A 20,248-nucleotide genomic window follows, 5' to 3' on the forward strand; every position below is an offset into this window, starting at 1 on the left:
CAGCAAGAGAACACTGTAATCTTAACTAAAAATCTCAGCGCAGGAAAGTGGGACATAAAAATATTTATGTAAAATAAATATAAAAGCAAAGCCCTTAGAGTAGGCTACTGGACTGATATTCTTGAATAATAGCTTTTGCTCATTGCCAAAACATTAACTGATCTATTAATGTTAGTCTCGCGAAGGGGCCACACGAAAAATTCTCAACAGTAAGTGTACAAGACACATCATTCTTTATTAAGTCTTTTTCTTTTGGCCAACTGAATAGTTTCACATTCCACAGGACAGTAGTCATTCCACAGAGGTTTACTGAGCATCTACTATACGTCAGAACATGTGTTAGATCCTAGAGACACAGTGGTAAATAAAACAGATGGATTACCTTCTTTCGTGAACTTGTATCATCATCTTGGTAGCTTTAAAAACAAACTAAAATTTGTATTACCTTCTCAAAGTTTTCTGATGTAGAAAACATTGAATGCTATAGGGGGACTTAAAATGTCATAAATGAACTGAAGATTAACATTCATTCATCTGATTCAGATTATCTCCTAGTGTTCCCCAAACAGTAATAAAACAAACCTACACCAGCCTGAAAATGTTTTGATAAAAGGACTGATTTTATTCCCTGTCACCCTGTAAAAGTGCATGAAATTAGAATCCCCCAGAAATACCTCCCTGTGTCTCATTCACTTCTGCATATGAATTTATGTGAATGAAAATGATTTAAACAAGGAAATAGCTGTAATCGACAGTAACAGACTTTAATATTGCATATTCCTTATGGTGTCATTTTTGTACATTGCTGGTTATTACTATTTCTTAGGACAGAATAAGCTTATAAACCAATTATACCCCCCCAAAAAAATCTTACCATGAGTGCTGTGCTATCTTTGTAATACTAGCAAGAAGCCTTTTGTACTGACAGGGTTTAACTAGAGTTACGTGACGACAGAAGGTCTCCATTCAGCTTTCCATTAGGCATAACGTGATTTTGCTGCTGTTGTACTTATGTATTATTACTTTTGGAGAACCTTCTCCCCAAGTCTCTGGGAGGGTGTGTATAAATTATATCGCACTAAATATTGAAATAAACACAGCGCTCTTGCTGTCCTGAATGAAACTCAAGCCAAAATGTGCTAAGTTCTTTTCTTTTGGATCCATTAGCCATGCAGTCCAGTCTTGGACATTTGCACAGAGCTCTATTTTACTGTCGCATCTTTACACCGAGGGTTCGCATACTTGATTTCAAGCTAGAGAAGATGAGTATATATAAAAAGAAAATCTTTTGTGCTTTGTGACATTTTTCCTTCCCTTATATGTGGAAGTGTTGTGTTATTATCTTACTGTGTTTTCTGTAAAATTATCTGTTGACTCCCCTCAGAAGGTGCTGTCTTTTAAAACCCTGTGCTTTGCTAATATTTGTCCCTACACAGCACATTGGGGACATTTTCTGGAAGCCGTTTCTCAGTCTGTTTTGCTTGGTATTTCAGGAGTCTCTGGCCACCACCTTATTCTCAAAATGTTTCCTTCTCTGCTCTGTTTTGCTGCTGCCAGACTCTGGCTCTTCTCTCTCCCTAAGGGTTTGTCTCTAGTTAGTGTTTCTCGAGGCTCTTCCTGGTCTGTTCCTTCCGTGCATGTTCTCTAGCCGGTAGCCACTCCCTGGTCGTCTGTAGTCTCCTATGTTAGGCTGGAGCCCATGGTCCTGTTTCCAGCTCAGAACTCCACTCGGGAAGGCACCAGAGTCCTCTGTCCACCTGCCCAGGGAAATAGTCCCTGGTATGTCTGCCAGGCTCCTAATTCACAAGGCATCACACTCTTTCAGATGTAGAAGCCAGAGATCTGGAGTCACCCTTGACTGCTCCGATGCCTTCACTATGCCCATGGCTTCTGCCTCTAGCATCTCTCTGCACCCAGCCCACTCTTCTCCCTCCCCACGGCCACTGCCCATGTTCAGACTCCATCCTCTCACGAGTCCTCTGCTGCCGCTTCCCAGGAGATTTCTCTGCAATCAGCCTTTCTCCCTCAATTTGTTCTCTCCCCTGCAGTCAGGCAGATATTTCTACAAAACAAATTGATCATGTCACTCCCGCTGAAATCCCTTGAGGAGCTTTCCATGTCTCCAGGATGGATGCCAGTCTCCATCCTGTGGTCCACTGGGACCTGCCTGATCAGCGTCTCTGCCCTCCGGCCCCTCCCTGTGCAGTCTCCACTCCAGCTGTTCAGCACTCCTTGTAATTCCTTAGATGTGTGATGCTGTCTCTCACCTCTAGGTCTTCCACTTGACTTCATTCTGTCTCTTGTCCTAGCAAAGACTTACAGTCTTTAGATTTTTGTTTTCTCTCTCTAAAATATTTTCGTAGCCCTGTGCACTTGGCTCCGTCCAGCAGCCGTCATGCTAGCATGGTTTCCTTTTTTGATTTCCTTTCACTGGAATTGTAAATTCTGAGACCACCAGGACGCCATCCATCTACCACGTTCCTGTCTGCTTTTCACTGGTGTCCAGCCCGGGGCCTGACGTACCAGCATGGACTGAACGGGGAGGGAGCCACCCTGGGGAGTCTGGAGTTCTTCAAAGAAAAAGAGAACTTACTTACTTAATAGTATTAAAAACTGAAGTTCTAAAACAGCCATCGGAACAAAAGTAACAGTAAATTTGGGGGCAGTGATTCCCAATTCCCTTTGCTTTCCTTCTGTCCTGAGAGCTAATGCTGTTAATTACATTTTAAAACATTTCATAAGCAATCATTGGTTTTTTTTTTTTTCTTCTGTTTTAAAAGAAACCGAAATGTCTTCCCCTTGTTTTATGCTCCTAAAGGATAGTTTAGCTTTTTTAGAGAAACATTTTTTAAGCCCTGGCATTCTTTTTCATTGTTTGCACGTTGGAATACACAGAGCAAGGAGGGAAAAGTTGGTGTCACTTAGCCCAAAGGACACCTTTGTTGAGGACTTTGAAGGAGGGTGGAGGGGAGTGAGTGTAAACTCCTGGCATCATTCCTTGGGCACTGAAAATAGCCTGTATATGAGAATTATGCTCATTTTACTTATTTTAAGGAAATTAACATTTGTAGAAATGACTGTAATTTAACATAGCATCCAGGCTATTTCACGCTATCCTTGTTAGAAGTGATTTTCCATAAAGCCTTTTCTTGGTACCAGGTGAGCTTTTGTCTTAGACCCCATATGGAGGGATTTAGTCATCAAGCACTACTTTAAAATGAATTCTTTCTCTCAGTTTAATCCTCTTAGAATTAGAAAGCTAGGTTAGAATAGGAAGGGGGACTAAGGTATCATTTACGGTTCTCTTCATTTTCTGTATTAAGGAATAAATGCCACGAGGTCAAATGATTTGCTTAATGGCTACAAGGCCAAGGTAGCAGAGTCATTTAGAAGCGAGGTGTCCGTCCCTCTTACATAAGTTATGTGGATCTAAATTGACGGTGATTGTGTTGTTCAGGCAATTTCTATGCCAGTTGTGTTGGGAAGTAAGTAGCTTGCAATAAATGCGCGGGCTTTAGAATCAGACGGAATCAGTTAAATTCTGGTTCTGCCACGGACTAACATGGCCAGCTCACCTCACCTCCCCGCTTCTTGCTGTTACCCCCACGGGGATGTGAAGGGAAACAAATGTGGTCTTGCATGAAAAGAGAACATGAACCCGTACCTAAATCTTCCTCCACTCTCCTCTTTTCATGAGCGGCTTTATGTTTACCTGTCCTTTGCATGCTGGTATTTTCTACAATGTATAATTGCAATCTAGGTGAAATGCCTTTTAATTTCTACATCATGCTGGGCCCTCAGTTTTAAAGGCATACTTCCACGAGACCTAGTATGTCATTTGAAGGAAAATGTGAGTCATTGACTTTTCTTAGGAATGAATTTATTAATCTAATTATTCCTCCAGTGCCTGCTCTATGCCAGGCGTGGGGATAAAATAGAGTATGCTCATAAAGACTGAAATATCGAATAATAAGGTCTTGCCAGTTACTAAGTAGGATCCAGGCTTAAGTTTTCTGAAGGGGGTTAAAGCCATACCTACGCCAGCTTTGCAAGTTTATAGTGGAGATGGTGGATATATTTTCTTTAGGTGAAAGACATCATTCAGCTCACTAATTGCACACTGAACAACAAGACCGAGACTTTACTAAAACCCACAGAAATTGTATTAGTCTTTTAAAAGAAACCAAGATTTTAACTTTTCCTAAGAAAGGAAGAATATGCCAAGTACATAATGAAAAGCATATTCTCTGGACGATATCCAGCTTTTTGTTATTAAAGAGCATTTGTTATTTTATAATTATGAAAGCACTATATGATATTTTTAAAAGCATACTACATTTACATTCTTTTTAGATGTAAATACATTTTATGGCTTTGTAAATAGTTACGATAAATAATTGATGCACATGCATCTTTGTTATTCACTTAGCTTATTATTTCCTTGGGCCTAGTGGCCACAAAGTGAAATAAAATAGCCTGGTCACAGAATAAAAAATAGGATATTGTTTGACCTGTGATAATACATTGCCAAATTACCTTAGCAAAAGACTGTATCACTCTATACACCTACCACTGGGGGATTATCTTGTTGCAACCTAGAGCTATTTTTGTTCCTTAATAGGTAGGAAAGGCTTTCCTAGGGATGGAACCCAGAGTTCAAACAACCGTTTCTACTTGGGACTGACCTAAGTTGGATGGAGGAAAATTTTTGCGCGTTAGAACAACAGGCAGACGACAAAGTGTGAATCGCAGCTCTGTTTACTGTGGGTTCTTCTTCTAGTTAAGATTATTTTTAATAAGGCGTTAATACGTAAGAAGCCCGCAAGGGCGTGGGAGCAGCCCGGAGAGCAGAGGCCGGCAGTTCTCCCAGGGCCACTGGCTCTGTCTCCTCCTGTGTGCTGGTGGTGCACCCTCACACATTTCTCTTTCTTAAGCTCAAGTTCTTGCAACAAAAAAATCATCAAAAGATTTAAAACAAAACCGTGTATCCCAATCATTTTTTTTAAAAGAAATTAAAAGGCATTGTATCTTCTGTTAAATATTTATGTAGTAGACTACTGATGTCTTCATTTAAATCTATCTTTTGAGATGCAAATTAGACGTGGATGGGGAGGTGTAGACTCTTTCCCAGGAAAATGTTCAAGGGCTTTGCGTTTTTTTTTTTTTTTTTTTCCTGAACAGACATCTTATTGTTTTTCTCTCGAAAGCCCGCATGTACTGTTTTCTTAATGGAATTTTTATTTGACTTGATAAAATTTTAAAATAGCCTTTTGGGATATTTAGGGATTTCTCATGAAGAAGCTTTATAAAGGTTTTATCATCTAGGAAATTGCAGCATTATAGAGTTCAATTAAATGTATTTTTCAAGCAAACTTGAGGGTATGTCATCTGTTTCCTGATACATTATTGTATAACCAGCAGGACTTGTTTGTAGAGACTTACGGAGCAAGTCTTAATGTATGTATATTCTTTAATGTATGCGTTCATGTAAAAAACTCAAACAGTCTCTTAAAGACATAGGATATTAGTTTTATTTGGTTTTTGTTTTTTTTACCTCCCCTGAGTATCTTGGAATTTAGGCATTATATGCTTTCAGAAACTGTTCTTTTATTTCTTTACATCAGAGACCTTGAATATTTAATTTACTTCTCAGTAAAGCTGTCAGTTGTAATCTGCAATTTAAAAAAAAAACAACCTAATAAAACAAATCCTCATTTCACAATTTAAACCTTATTGAGTCTAATTCACCAGCGCTGCGAGTTTATTATTCTCCTGCAGTTTGACGTGCCTCCAATTGTAATTGTGTTGACCCTTCAATGCGTTCAATCTCCCCAGCGCTTATCAAACTGGGAGAGATAAGTCTACAACTCGGAACTTCATTAAATATCTCATTTGTATTAAACAGATGATAGCTTCTAACAGAAATAATAATTTGCTCAGACGGAGGAAGCGCGACAGTTGTGGTTTCACGTTTAGAATGAGCAGTCTTCTCTCTCATCTCGCTATGTTGTGCCGTGGCCCACCCCCCACCCCCCACAGCCCTCCCTGTCCCTGGCAGGCACCAAAGCGTCACAAGAGATTAGTCCGTGCGGTTAACCTCAGAGCCCACATTGCGAGGATCGCAGTGAAGTAGACTTTGCTCCCCCTTGAAGCAGATTCATTTCAAGGCTTTACTAACATAAATTTCTTACTCATATTATTTTTGTGAACGACATGACTTAGAACACACAGCTAGCTGTTTTAAGGAACGCCACATACCATTTTAATTCATGGTCATACAAATCAACCTGTATTCTTTTTTGCCTATTCAGTAGATTGTATGTTTGTGAAATACTCACACTAATACCTGTGTGTGCTTCATTGTCTTATTTCCATATTGTTCTGTGTACTCTTAGAGGGCTTTTCTCAGTTACTATCTCATACTTAAAGGTTATAGTAAGATAATACCATCATTATGCTTAATATCTTAGCAGAAGAAATTTAAATTTGGTGTATTGCTCAAGATACCTGAGCTGACAAATGGCATCTTCGTGATTTATAGAGTAGAAGATAATTCCACCCTCACACACGCAAGTTTGTGCTAATTGTTAGATGTATTTACATACTAGAAGTATTAATATAAAAACTATAGCCAACCTCCAGCTTCCATTCTCGTAAAGCATGCCTTCTACAGAGCAATGCCTAGTAAAGAATTTGGGATTAAACTATAACTTAAATTGACTTAAACAGACACTAACAGTCAAATTAAAAAAATAAGCAACAAGGGCAGATTTTAAAGAAAGCTCTTAATATACATATTTTTCCTCCAGTGGTTGAAATCTGACAGAACTTCATGGGAGGCACAGCGTAACATGGCATAGAAAGTTGGTCATTAGGCAGAGCTGTCATCACAAATTATTTTGGTATAGGGTGAAAAGTTCTACTTCATTTGGTACCCAGTTGGATATAGGCCTTGGGCAAGTTGTTATAATTCCCCCATGCTGCTAATGGTCTTCCAAGCACTGATTTTTCCCTTGCCCCCCTTTCTCGTAGCTAAAGTCACCTGGGAGCCCCCCTGGCCCTGAGCTGCCCATCGAAACAGTGTTGGATGATCGAGAGCGGAGAATTTCGCATTCCCTCTACAGTGGGATTGAGGGGCTTGATGAGTCGCCTACAAGGAACGCTGCCCTCAGTAGGATAATGGGTGAGTCAGGTAAAACTCTGTTCATCACATCTTTCTTTTATGCTTTCACTGGTTTACTGAGAGGTTATTAATGTCATATTAATGAAAGCAGGCCCGTGTTTTCCAGAGGAAAAGGACCAGGTTCATTATAATCATTCAGGAAGTGTTAATGTGAAGAGAGTAAAATCAATACATTGATTGATTAAGTGACTTTGAGATCATGTAACATGTGGGAAGAAAAAAAAAAGGGAATCCTAGAGAAATGATCAAGATATTTGCAGATTATTTGAGATACTAAGTGAAGCTGTGATTTAAAAAAAAAAATCAAAATTTAGTGGTGTGTGGCAAGAAGGATTTAATTATGTGTCATTCACAAGTAGCACTGCTTGAGCAGAGGGGGGAAAATGTATATTCATATATGGACACATGTATATGAAATATTCACATTTATTTGGTTTGTACTTTTAACAGGGTGTTCCTCTGTTTTAAGTGTATTTCTGCTTTTTCAAAGCCTTAGTTTTAAAATCCTGAAACTAGTCTTCTGCATCCTTTGTTTGGATTCAATGCCATCCTGTCTGCATGGCCCCCAGCGGGTAATGAGGTTATTAGCACTTGCTCTGCGGCAATTCAGCTTCTACTAACAGATCCCGTTAATAAAGACTTGCTTTGCCACCGGAGTGGTTGGATGTACCGAGTTGCTCATCTTGAGATTATCTTGTGAGAGTTCTCACGTTTAAAACACAAGAGGCTGTTTTGATTAACATATTACCTGACATCACACAGTTTTACTGGTACATTTTTACAAGGCTCTCCTATAAAGTACAAACTCTAAATTTCACTCCATTTTGAGTACATTTAATGCAGATTTCATACAATTCAAGTTTCCGTGATGGAGCCTCATTGAAACAAGAATTTGTTTTATTTATGAGTGGATGTTTCTGGAAAGCCTTCCATTGGCGAGACATTGTACATATACTTTTGCTGTAGACACACACAAAGATGAGTAAGGAACGATCTCTGCCTTCAAAGAACTTTCTACTGGGCATGATAGGAAAATTACATAAACATGTCTAGTAGAATTTTCTGTTGTTCTTCCTCTAATCCTCGTAGCTTTCTAGTTTGAAAACATTGCTAAATGCTCCATTTCTCATCCTGTTGTACATAGAGCGTAGACATGCCAGCTCTCTGGTTTTACTTTGTCAATGTTTTCCTTTTTACTTGCTTGGCAAAAGTAAACGTCAGGGAAGGATGCTACACCTGTTGGGTTGAACACCTGTCGGGTGAAAGGCATCGTGCAGAGTGTATCCCATGGAATCTTTGCTTTTTACTTACCATTCTTTTCACTGCCATTGGAGTTTCCATATTTTCTTGGCTTTGGTGTAAAACTTTATCTTTTTTTTTTTTTTTTTTTTTTTGAATTGCTGACATTTCAGACCCCTTGAGAGAATAAGAGTGTGCATGTGTCCCTAGATCTGTGTGCATACAAAGTGATACGCTGTAATTTCCCCTTTATTATAGGAACGTAGGACTTGCCATTCTGAATCAGACCATTGGTCCACCAGTTCCTGTAACCTGCGTCCTGCCTCCAATCCCTGATGCTTCAGAGGAAGGCGAAAAACTAACACTAAAAACCAAACCAAAAAAAAAAAAATCCCAAACTTCACCTAGTGACCTTTTGCAATGCTCTAAATATGGATTGAAGAGTCATTCATTTTCTCCATAGTCTGTTGCCCTGATTTTGTTAGCTATGGCTTCATTAGTCCTGTTCAGTTTGCATTATAGTTGACATTGTTTCCCCTGCCTTCTGCTAGATTTGTAATGAACTCGTAAAACTCCAGATGCTTCCCTGGGGCAGTAACATCCCTCCCAGCTCTGCTCGGTGATGCACATGCCCTTTTGCTACTCTGGGCAGGGTGGGTGGTGACAGACACATTACTGTTTGCTGCTAGGCCAAACTGATGTTGTATGACTTGGATGTTTTCTTGAGACTTTTTTTTTCTTTTTATGTGTTGTACTAGAAACTAGCACAATGTAGTTTCACCCTGAGAAATGTATATTTTTATGATCTATCTTGTGTTTTGCAATTTGAGAATTCCTCAGTCTTGGTCGGTCCTTATTCTAGTATCATTGGCCCTGAGAATCAAATGCTATTTGTGAAGTTAGTTGCCATTGAAACTTAGAAATCCTGTTCAAGATGTTACCTTGTAACAGAATGCCAAAACAAAGTACCAAAGATAAGATAGTAGAGCATTGGATTTCCATTAGCCTAAACCTTCACAATAGTATTTATTCATTTATACAGTATCTAGGTGCATGGAAATTTCTCAGACCGGTCCTATTTCATTAGTGGTTGTTTTCTATCCATTTAAAATCACTCATTTGTAGACACTAGTGGAGTTGGCAGCATTTACTGCATAATCTGCTATGTTACATGGTGAACTTTTATTGAAATTCCAGCTGATGATGTTGAGAAATAATTAATTTTATGTGAACAGGGCAGATCACATAGGATGTACCTATATATATATATAGGACTCTAGACCAAAGGGAGTTTTGAGGCTTTCTGACCCATTTCTTTGGGAACACATCCCAGGAGAGAGGCTTTTAAAAAATATACCAAAAAAGGCGACGTTTGGGTTGGGAGGATGTCAAATGTCATCAGTCACACTTTCCCAATCCACAGATAAAGGACTAGTGGTCCCATGATATTTTTTGTTTTATATTGTTTTGGGCTATTTCCTATTCCTAAAAATAACCCTCTCTGGGGAATGCTGAGATCACATAATAAAGTGTCAATTTTATTAACGTCAATTTGTAAGTATCCGTTTCTTTAAGCAAAGGCATTCGACAGTCTCCAGAACCTATTCTATGCTGGCAAGCCCTGTGATCTAAAATTCAACGAAGTTAATCTTTGCAAACAGCCTTAGAAATCATGTACTCCAACCTGCTTATCTTATCTTCAGGGGAGTTACGGAGCAAAGAAATTAAGAAAGTTGAGTAAAGCTACACAGTTTCTGTGTTTCTGAACCGAAATTTGTATATATGTTTTCCTGAACTGTCCTGAGTCCCCCATGAGTCAAACCTGATCGATCTTCTTAGCTTTTGGTGGGGTCAGCCAAGATTATGACCAACGGCAGGATTTCTCTACGTGTCATCTGTTTTGACAGTATTTCTACTCTAGTGGGTTTTTATAAGAATAGTCCTGGACATTCATCAAAAAGGAATCTGTAGTGAGCCTACATAAGATTCTTCCTTTGAAAAACGTTATAAGTATTTTCTAATTGTTGGTCTATCTTAACTAATAAAACAATAACAGTAATAGACAGTTAATTTAACCAACATACCCACTTCATGAAATATATGACAAGTTGACATTTGTGAGCATGGAACCTTAACTTTTCCCCAACTTTTATAGCTGAAGAATTTTTTCTGTTTAAAACGAAACTGGAATCTGTTGTATCCATTGTAGAATTTATCTCAGTAGTTTCTGTATTCATATATATGGTGAGTTTAAAAAGTAGTTATGTTTAGAATATTTTCATTTTGTTAGAAAATTGACACAGAAACTTGGAACATTAATGTCGTTTTTGTCACGAGTCATGTCACTGGCACAATTCTCCTTTGGTACCATGTGTGGTGTCATGTTTTATGTAAATTTACCAATGAATAAATGTTTGGTCAACAATCATGTGATGTTGTATCTCATTGTTTCACTCCTCTGCCAAGTATCTACTGGTTACTGATTAGTTTGTAGGTGTTGGTTAACTAGTTGAGGAAAGAGGATGATTTATCTGTCAAAAACAGATCAAAGCCTTCTCAAGTCGCTTGTTAGGGAGGTTATCACATTTACGATATGCCAAGTAGTAGCAAACCTAATTGACAAGTTGTGGCATTGTCTGGATGGAGTTCGGTAGCCTATGTAGTTACATGATTTAGTTGTCCACTACTCCAATATATCCCTGGAGCCATATGCCCCAAACTGTATTCCTGCCAAACATGTTAAGAATTAGAAATTTGTTGGAAAATGTGAGTTCTCCAATCTTGTGAAATACTGGCCACCTTAATCATGGGTGAGAAAAATGCCAAACTGTTGTCTTACTATTAGGGTGATTTCTTGCCATTCATTATATAGAAAATTCTGGATCACTGAAGGTACCTTATTTCTATTCAGAACAATACATTGTAAGAAAAGGATTACATCAACCGTTCAGTGTTCCATATTGTTCATTAGGCTGTCTCTCAGGATACATTATTGGAAACAAGAAGTTTTAGTTTTTGTGTTTAAAGATGTATGCACTATGATCCCACTGTAATATTTCCTTCCAATAAATTTGCCTGATGGGGACTGGGTGTTTCATGTTGTGACAAGTGTTATCAGTGGTGAGTTGTCACTCAAAGGTATCCCTGGTTTTATAATTCTGTGTACTTCTGGGGGGCAAAAAAAGTATATCTTAAGGAGGAAATGTTTCTTTGGCTAATAATTCTAGAATGTCCTACTTTATTTATGAATGATAATTCTTGATGAATAGGTTTCTATACTAATATTCTAAAACTCTACTAAAAATGAGTGATTTGGATTCAGGACAGGGAAATGCTTAATTTTTAATTCAATTTACATTTTTATCGTGAGCTGCTAGTTTTCATAGGTTGTCAAAATGGGTGCCTTTGAAATCAAAGTAGAAAGCTTTTTAAATAAAATACTGAAAAGAGGTTTCAGTGAACATGTAGTATTTCTACAGTAAGATTATTGATGCTAAATAATGAATACAGTTGAAATTCCCAGCAAGTCTGCTTTTGTGGTTTATTCTGAAAATGTATGTGGCAACTTTTGCCTCCTTTGTTGAAATGCCCAGAAATACATATATTTTTAAAAATCCTTCAAGCTTGTTTATGCCGTCCCCAACATTCTTATGAAGGTTTACTTTTAAAATGAAATCTAAGACTCGTGTTACAATGTTAATAAACTCCTTCTACATTGCTGTTTGTGCTATTTTAAAAAATATAATAAAGGAAAAGTGCACCTTGTGCAACGTTGGGGAAATGCCTTGGGAGAGTAAGCCTTTTATTTGGATAGAAACCATATAGCTGACTTAACAGATTTGGAAATGAGACTGAAAATGAGTTTTCCCATCCTCCTGCAAGGTGGACAGGGAAACCGTCAGGCCTCCTTGCTTTGTTGGAAACCCAGGCCCGTGGCCCACATCATACCATGGCACGTGTTTCTGTGAGTCTGGGCTCTCAGAAGACATCCACGTGGACCAAAGCCTCTTCGACACATTCTTGCTCGGAGGATGCATGGTACAAGATGCGGGGAGGAAGCTAGAAGAGCTATAGGTGATTTGGGGGAAAAAGATGTCGTCATTTGGATCCCAGCTTTTATCTTTAAGGACTGAGGACCTTGAAAAACATAATTTTGTTGCAAGAAAGATTGTGAAATGTAAATGCCTGTCATGTTGACCTAAGAACCTGAGCACATTTTCCTGCAAGAAACGGATCAGTATAGACAGTTTTGGATCTTCCCAAGAACACTAGATCCTAATTGAATAAATCAAAATCTGCAGGTTCCTCGGTCATGGGCCAGGAAAAACCTCTGGGGAATTTTTAAATTCAAGATCACTTCTGCCTCTCCTGGTTCCCAGGACTTGATTCTGGGTATACACATCTTTGAAGTGTCACCTGAACACACTGTGGACTTTTCTCCATCATGCGTTTAATGATGATGGTAGCTGATGTTAAAATAAATGTCATCATTTATTCCAGTAGAAAAGATTATATTCCTCACACAAAACCCAACTCTGATATTAACTTTTGTGAAGATGACTGGCACCTGCAGACCCAGGAAATTACAGCACGAGTGAATGGCTTTTGGAGCATCACGTGCACCCACCATACAGTCACCACTGCTTATGTGATACGTTTATGTCTTTTTCACTAGGGTGTGAGCTCTTTAAGGATGGGGGTTTATGTCTTTATAGTACCTGCTATGTGGTAGTGGCCTGATGATTGGATTGAATGAATGATGGAGGTTAATAGGGTTTCCTTCTAAATTTCCTGGTAAAATTTTTCAAAGGATGTTCACAACTTAGGTTGTGTGTAGCATTTTCACCTTAGAAGACATTTTGGAGATCATCTTTGGCTTTAGGACACTTAAAACCAGGACAATTGCATGCTGTGCCCTGAGCTACACAACTATAGCATCAGAGGTAGGAATAGACTCGAGGTCTCTCTGTGTGACAATTAGTTATGAAAAAATAAATAAATGCACTAAATTCTATTTTGTTCTACCAGGTTGAGCAGATGTGTGGAAGTTTAGACTTTTTCTAATACAGTGAAGTATTAAAATTAATAGACATAATGCTTAGATCGATGTCTAGCATTTCTCTCTTTTTTCACTGGACAGGTAAATACCAGCTGTCCCCCACAGTGAATATGCCCCAGGATGACACTGTCATCATAGAAGATGACAGGTTGCCAGTGCTTCCTCCGCACCTCTCTGACCAGTCCTCTTCCAGCTCCCACGACGATGTGGGCTTCGTGACAACAGATGCTGGCACGTGGGCCAAGGCTGCGATCACTGATTCAGCCGACTGGTAAGCCTGGAGTCCAAGGTTGGAAAATACGAGTTAATTATAATCACGTTTTTATTTTATGTTTAAGTGGCTTATTGACTGAGCACAGTTAATTTTTTTCATAGAAATGTTGTTTTTGCAGTTCTTATACACTTAATTATCACTTTTAAAATAAAAGATTACACCCAAAACCTGTAAACATGCCCAATAGTTTTAACCTTCAAGGTCTGTAGTTAGTAATTTAACCAAAACGACGACAACAAAACTACCACCAACCAAAAACTCTAGTCGTTTGTTTTTAAGTTTCACTATTTAGGATTTAGTTTAGATCTGCGTTACTTTGATGAATTGTTTTTCTATTAAATAAAAAAAAATTCTAAGCAGATCTCTAAGTGGATTGTAACAGATGACTGACAACACTAAGAGTTGATGTGTTCTGAGAGTGGGAGGAGGCCTGTTTTCAAGTTTTCTTTTTAGTGTGCAATAACTATACTGTTTAAAATGCTTAGTAATTACGTCTAACATGAAGTGACTTTTGGGGCAGTCTTGCACTAATTTTTCCTCCTGTGTCTTTCAAAATAGAAGAAAGCATTTGGTATTATTGAGGTGATGTGTGGCTCATGAGTGTGGATGGGCCTTAATCTGCACGCCCAGTAATTATATACATAAATAAGCAAAGGGAAAGCTCCTCTTAGCGACGACCTTGCGAGGTTGTAGTGATAATTAACACAGACCATGTGAAGTATTGCACCAGACTTTTCTTACTGCCCTTTCTCCTGGGGTCTTTTATGAATACATCAGCAAAATTATATTTAACTGTTACTGCATTGTTCCTTTGCTACTTAACTGTTTGCTGTTTCCTACTCTTTCTCTGACTGTATCAACATTAAATATTAGGTAAGAGGTATCGAGGGGGCTGGCATTTTTGTGTTAACATTTTAGTGATGCTCTTAACAAAAGCCTCGTACACCATTCCTCCATTCTGTCCCCCTCTCCTCATCACGAACACAAAAATACAGTTTATTTGTCTGTTAAATCTGCAGATGTTCTCTTGGAATAATCTCACCTGTTATTTGGGCCCTTGAAAAGCTCATATCTAGCTTTTCATTTCTTTTTTAATTCTCTTTCTGAAAACACAAGATTTAGAAACAGAGCTACACTCAAGCTTGCATGATAATAGCCTATCCTTGAATGAGTTTTTTGGTTAAACGTAAAGGGGAAGACTACAATATAAAGTGAAAACCCATTTGAAATTTGCAGATGCTGTTAACATTGCTGCGGTTTCCAGCTCTTTGCGAAAGTGAAAGCAACAGCAGAGAAAGTAAGGATTAGATCCATGCAGTGTTCATTTTAGGGACAAAAGCCCCTGAATCTCCACCATGGTGAGGAATTGTAGAGGTGGTCCGAGGAACCGATCTGGTTCGGGCCTTGTAAAGCACCGTATTGGTGAAAATAAATAAAATAACTGGCAGGGATAGAGTGTGGCGTTAATTTCCCTAAGGGGGATTTGCAAAAACGGTGAGGACTTGTGTGATTTTGCTGTGTTGAACGGGGGGCAGAGGAAAGAATATGAATGAAGGGTTATCCAAACACGAGTGGCAGCTGTTCTGAATCACAGCAGAAAATGTAAGCTTTTCCAACCTGACAATATCTCCCTAATCCTTGATGAAAATGTTATGAAAACAAAAGGGCAATAAGACAGGATTAATAACTGGAATTTTAATAACATTAGGGGTCAGGATGTGGTTACATTCTTTAAAGAATCAGCTGTCGGTCCTGCCGTCCCACTTGCTAAATATTCCTAGTGTACTGCTTACCGCGTCTGAAATTAGTTTAATAAGGGAATATTGATAGGGAAGAATTCATTATGTCGTGGTTTACAGATACTTAGTTATTTTAAGACTCTTATTAACTCGCAAACTCATTTGATGTTTTAAATTGTGTATGCTTACAGTTCATTGCACAATTGTGGAAAGCTAAATCTGTCAAATGGCTAAACTTATTTGTCAACTAAGAATATACTTTTTTCAAGCCATTAATTGATTGAGGGAACATTAACAATGCAGTTAAGAGGAAAAGAGGTATAACAGCAAATTTTAATCTTAATGGCAGCATAGTTTCAGAGGATTTTAAAAAATATGCCAATATGTGGTTTTCAAGACAACATGGGCAGCAACAGTTTGTATTTCTTTGAAAAATATTTTACCGATAATTTCTATTAAAAATATGTCAAATTAGGCCGGGCGTGGTGGCTCATGCCTGTAATCCTAGCACTCTGGGAGGCCAAGGCAGACGGATCGTTGGAGCTCAGAAGTTCGAGACCAGCCTGAGCAAGAGCGAGACCCCATCTCTACTAAAAATAGAAAGAGATTATATGAACAGCTAAAAATATATATATATATATATATATAGAAAAAATTAGCCAGGCATGGTGGCGCATGCCTGTAGTCCCAGCTACTCGGGAGGCTGAGGCAGAAGGATCGCTTGAGCCCAGGAGTTTGAGGTTGCTGTGAGCTAGGCTGATGCCACGGCACTCATTCTAGCCTGGGCAACAGAGTAAGACTCTATCTCAAAAAAAAAAAAAAAAAATGTCAAATTCATTCTGCCTCTGCATTATTGGAGTTGAGGTTGTAAAGTATTCCATGGGATATAAAAAAATTGGTGAGCATGTGCAGAGTGAAGAGATCCACTTTCAATATATAAAAGAATTACTCTAACTGGGAATATATTACTTAGAGCTTGCTGCTGTACAATTGGGTCATAGGTCTCATCATATGGATTTTAGTTTTTTGCTTTAAGAACTGTTTGTTGACAGGGGTGTTTGTGCCCTGGTAATTAATAAGCCATATATACGAAAGCATAGTAGTATTTGAAGAGGCATCAGAGAGGAGACTTCAAGCTAAACATACCCTGCTTCTTCTTGGAGTATAAAATTTATTGAAAGTTTCAGAGAGGAAATAGGATATATTAAAAATGAAAAGATTAAGAATAGAATGCAAACAAAGTAGCATTTATTGAGATAGAACATGGTGTTTTATAAAAACATAAAACAAAATTGTTCTTGCCTTGGCCTAAACTCCTGCAGAATCTCTTCTCTTTTCTCTGTATCTGAGCCGGGAGTACAATGGGGCCAGCAAGGTACCCAGGGGGCAAAACTTAAGGTCAGGGTCAGCCATGAGGTGTTGAGTCTGCCTTCACACGACCTTGAGGGTAAATGCTTCCTTCACTTCTGAGCCCTGCTTTGTACTTGGTGGAAAAGACTGAGGAAGAGTGTCCAGTGGTTTTATGTGGTGTTAGGGACCCTAGATTTCCATCACTCTACTGTGTATTACTCCGATAATTTGTGATAGTCTTCCCTGGGTAATCACTTACTTTGCTTAGTGGTTTGCAGTTTACAAAGGGCATTTACCTTGTGAATGCTCTCACTGCCTCTCTTGTAAGATGAGTGAGGCAAATATTTCGGGTCACTCTACCCAACGGCAGAGCTTTTTTTTTTTTGCTTGGCATCCTACTTTTCAGAACTTCTGGCTTGGTTCTTCTTAAGGAGCCAACTATCATTTCATGCATAGTAAATGGCAGCTAAAGTTCTGTTGTGCATCCAAACCAGATTGCTATCCTTTTATCAAAATGAATGGTAATTCTCACATGGCGTTAAGTGGTTAGAGAGGCTTGCTTCCTCCAGAAACCTAAGGAAGGCTGTCACAAGTTCAGGGGACGGTGGAAGTGGCCTCTTGGCATTCTTGGTATTTTTAGTTATAACAGCTGCGGAGGGGCGTTCTCCTACCTGGCCAGATAAGCAAGGTGGCTCGAGTCTGATACAGGAGAGCTAGGATTGCTTAGTTACTCAATGTGCCCAGCATGGAGAAAGCCATTTATTTTCATAGTATGAGCTGTGCTCTGAACACCTGATAGGGCTTTTGAAACTGTTCACAGAGTTTTTACAAATAGGAAGGATTCTGTGTCTTCTCCTGCCACTTCCATTGGAAAGACACTGCGGCATGTAGCCTGCTGCCAGTGACAGGCCATATGCTTCCCTACCGTCTCTGCTTGAGCCACTGTGTTGGTGTCGCCCAAACCAAATGTCATCTAAACTTAGCTATGCTTTTCCTGACTCACTCGTGCACTGTTCATTCTCTCATTTGTGCATCCTCAGCATCTGTTTCATACTTCTGGTTTAGTATTTTCCGTATGAGCGTGTGGGAAATGGGGATCTCTTCTTTTTTTTATTATTTTGACCTACGTACCCAGCACAATGCCTTAATCAGAACAGATTCTGATAAATGTCTGTTGAATTGATCCAGCAGATTAAATTATTTCAGAGGCACTACACCCTCATGAAACTACATGTCATAAAAGTGTTCTGTTTCTTTTTTTCGTTTTCTAAAACACAAGATTAAAAATCATAGAAGAGGACCAGAACACATCCTTTTTAAAACTTCTATGGAATTGCAATTTATATGGTCACTTGTGTGCTCCTAATATTTACATATAATAGGTGATAGGTTTCCTGAAATAGTCAATCTTTTCAATATCTGGAAAGTATCAGACTCATTTGTTCTAATTGCTGAGAAATAATGGTGTATTTTCAAATAGAATGAAGAAACTGAGAGGACTTTAGAGAAACAGCAAATTCACATGGAGAAAGAATTACTCTAAATGTTAAATCAATTTTGTATTTTTCCATCTCTTTCTATACAGCCACAGTTTTTTTTTAAATGGGCTCCATTTATGTTATTTAGTTTAAATTTTTTTAAGGACTGCACATATCCACACATATTCACACACTCGGGTAGATAAAAACTTTCCTAAACTGGAGATCTCCTATTTTTAATAAATATTTTTATGTTTTATCTTTCTCTTCACACCAGCTCTTTGAGTCCAGACGTTGATCCAGTTCTTGCTTTTCAACGAGAAGGATTTGGACGCCAGAGTATGTCAGAAAAACGCACAAAGCAATTTTCAGATGCCAGTCAATTGGATTTCGTTAAAACACGAAAATCAAAAAGCATGGATTTAGGTAGTGAGTACAATCTCCATGAATCTTTATCTACATAAGGTTTAAATGCTTTCAGGAGAAAATTGATGGTCCCGAACACATGTCTGTTTACTTTGAGCAGTAGAGAAAATAAATGTGAAATGTGGCGATTTGGCAAAAATTAGTTTTCCTCTGAGTTTGAGATAACCATATTCCTCATACGTGGCATGTTTACATAATATGCAATATGTTAATATATGTTTTCTTATGAGAAAGGAAACAAACACATGTGCATATCATGCTATATTCATGTATCTTTATTTTAAAAAAATGAAATGTTTTCACACTTTGGCTATTTTTAAACCAATTTCATCAAAATTGTATTTGGTTGGTTGTGGGATTTTTGAACTAGAACAAATTTTGGAGAGAAACCATTATCTCAATCCATGTCTAGAATTCAGTGACTTCATGATGTCTTCCTTTCATTGCTAGTCTTTAAGGTTTATTTAGTAGAAACTCTTATGTTTTGATAATGAAGGCATTTAATTGAAGTAATAATTTGAGAGAATATTTATTATAGTGACTATTTGAGAGCAAATGAGAGGAGGAACATAACCATAGTTCAATCAAACACCAATCAGGTAGTATCTCTTTAAATCCAAATCCATCAAAAAAATTAAAATAATTAATTATATCTGTAAACCGAATGACTTAAAACCTTTGTTAATCAACTGTAACTTATGCTGTTCTCCAGTGGCTGTTTGTAGTCCAAGACTAAAAGCATTAATTTATCATATGCATAAAAGAAAAATTTGGCGACACATTGACTTGGCTAATGATGATATGCTAACATATAAATAACACACATGTCTGTGAAATGAAATGACTGGCATATTGCATGGAGACACTGCTTTTTTTCCCCCCCTCCTTTATTTTTTTTTTTTGATTACGAATGTTTGCTTGATATTTCATATTATTTGCATGAAATATTACCTAAGAATTGTCACCTAACTACAAAGATCTGGGACTGGTTGAAGCATGCTGGATTATGGGAACTAACTGGGCTAACCATTATACATTTACCTTTTAACAGTAGCTGACGAGACTAAACTCAATACAGTGGATGACCAGAAAGCAGGTAAGCATGGACAGTCAGACCGTTGCCATAGAAACCATGGCCCAAGGAGCTGATCACAGTTATAGAGCTGCCAATCATATTCCATGTAAACATAAATATTCCAGTCTCACCCAGATGTTTTCATGGTGGGAAATCCAATTTTATTAGAAAAGAAGAAATTTCCATTAGAAGAAATTTATCAGTGGTGTACATCCTAAATGGAACTATAATTTAGTGCCTCACAAATGCTACAAACAACCTAGATTTTCTTAATTCTATCTGTGTAGGAATGTTTTGTCACAATTAAAAAAAAATCAGAAATCCCCCAAATATTATCTCTTATGGTAGCCTCCTATGTTTTTAAGTCATCTATGTAATGTCTAGGTTAATATCCAAAATAGGATTCTCAACATGATGATTTTGAT

General features: G+C 38.1%; 1 protein-coding gene across 17 annotated transcripts in view; it reads left to right on the forward strand.

Moving 5' to 3' along the window:
• PARD3 (par-3 family cell polarity regulator) overlaps positions 1 to 20,248 on the forward strand; it is a 568,085-nt gene that overhangs the window by 353,662 nt on the left and 194,175 nt on the right. For 4 of the 17 annotated variants that reach the window (XM_045535668.1, XM_045535686.1, XM_045535750.1 and 1 more), the window contains 4 exons: positions 7,033 to 7,192; positions 13,563 to 13,752; positions 18,600 to 18,751; positions 19,800 to 19,844. In XM_045535668.1, coding sequence (XP_045391624.1) covers positions 7,033 to 7,192; positions 13,563 to 13,752; positions 18,600 to 18,751; positions 19,800 to 19,844 — 547 coding nt within the window. The remainder of the gene's footprint in view (positions 1 to 7,032; positions 7,193 to 13,562; positions 13,753 to 18,599; positions 18,752 to 19,799; positions 19,845 to 20,248) is intronic. The other 13 variants (XM_045535678.1, XM_045535705.1, XM_045535801.1 and 10 more) reach the window with 6 other exon arrangements.

The sequence above is a fragment of the Lemur catta genome, chromosome 1 (assembly GCF_020740605.2).
Source record: "Lemur catta isolate mLemCat1 chromosome 1, mLemCat1.pri, whole genome shotgun sequence".
NCBI lineage: Eukaryota > Metazoa > Chordata > Mammalia > Primates > Lemuridae > Lemur > Lemur catta.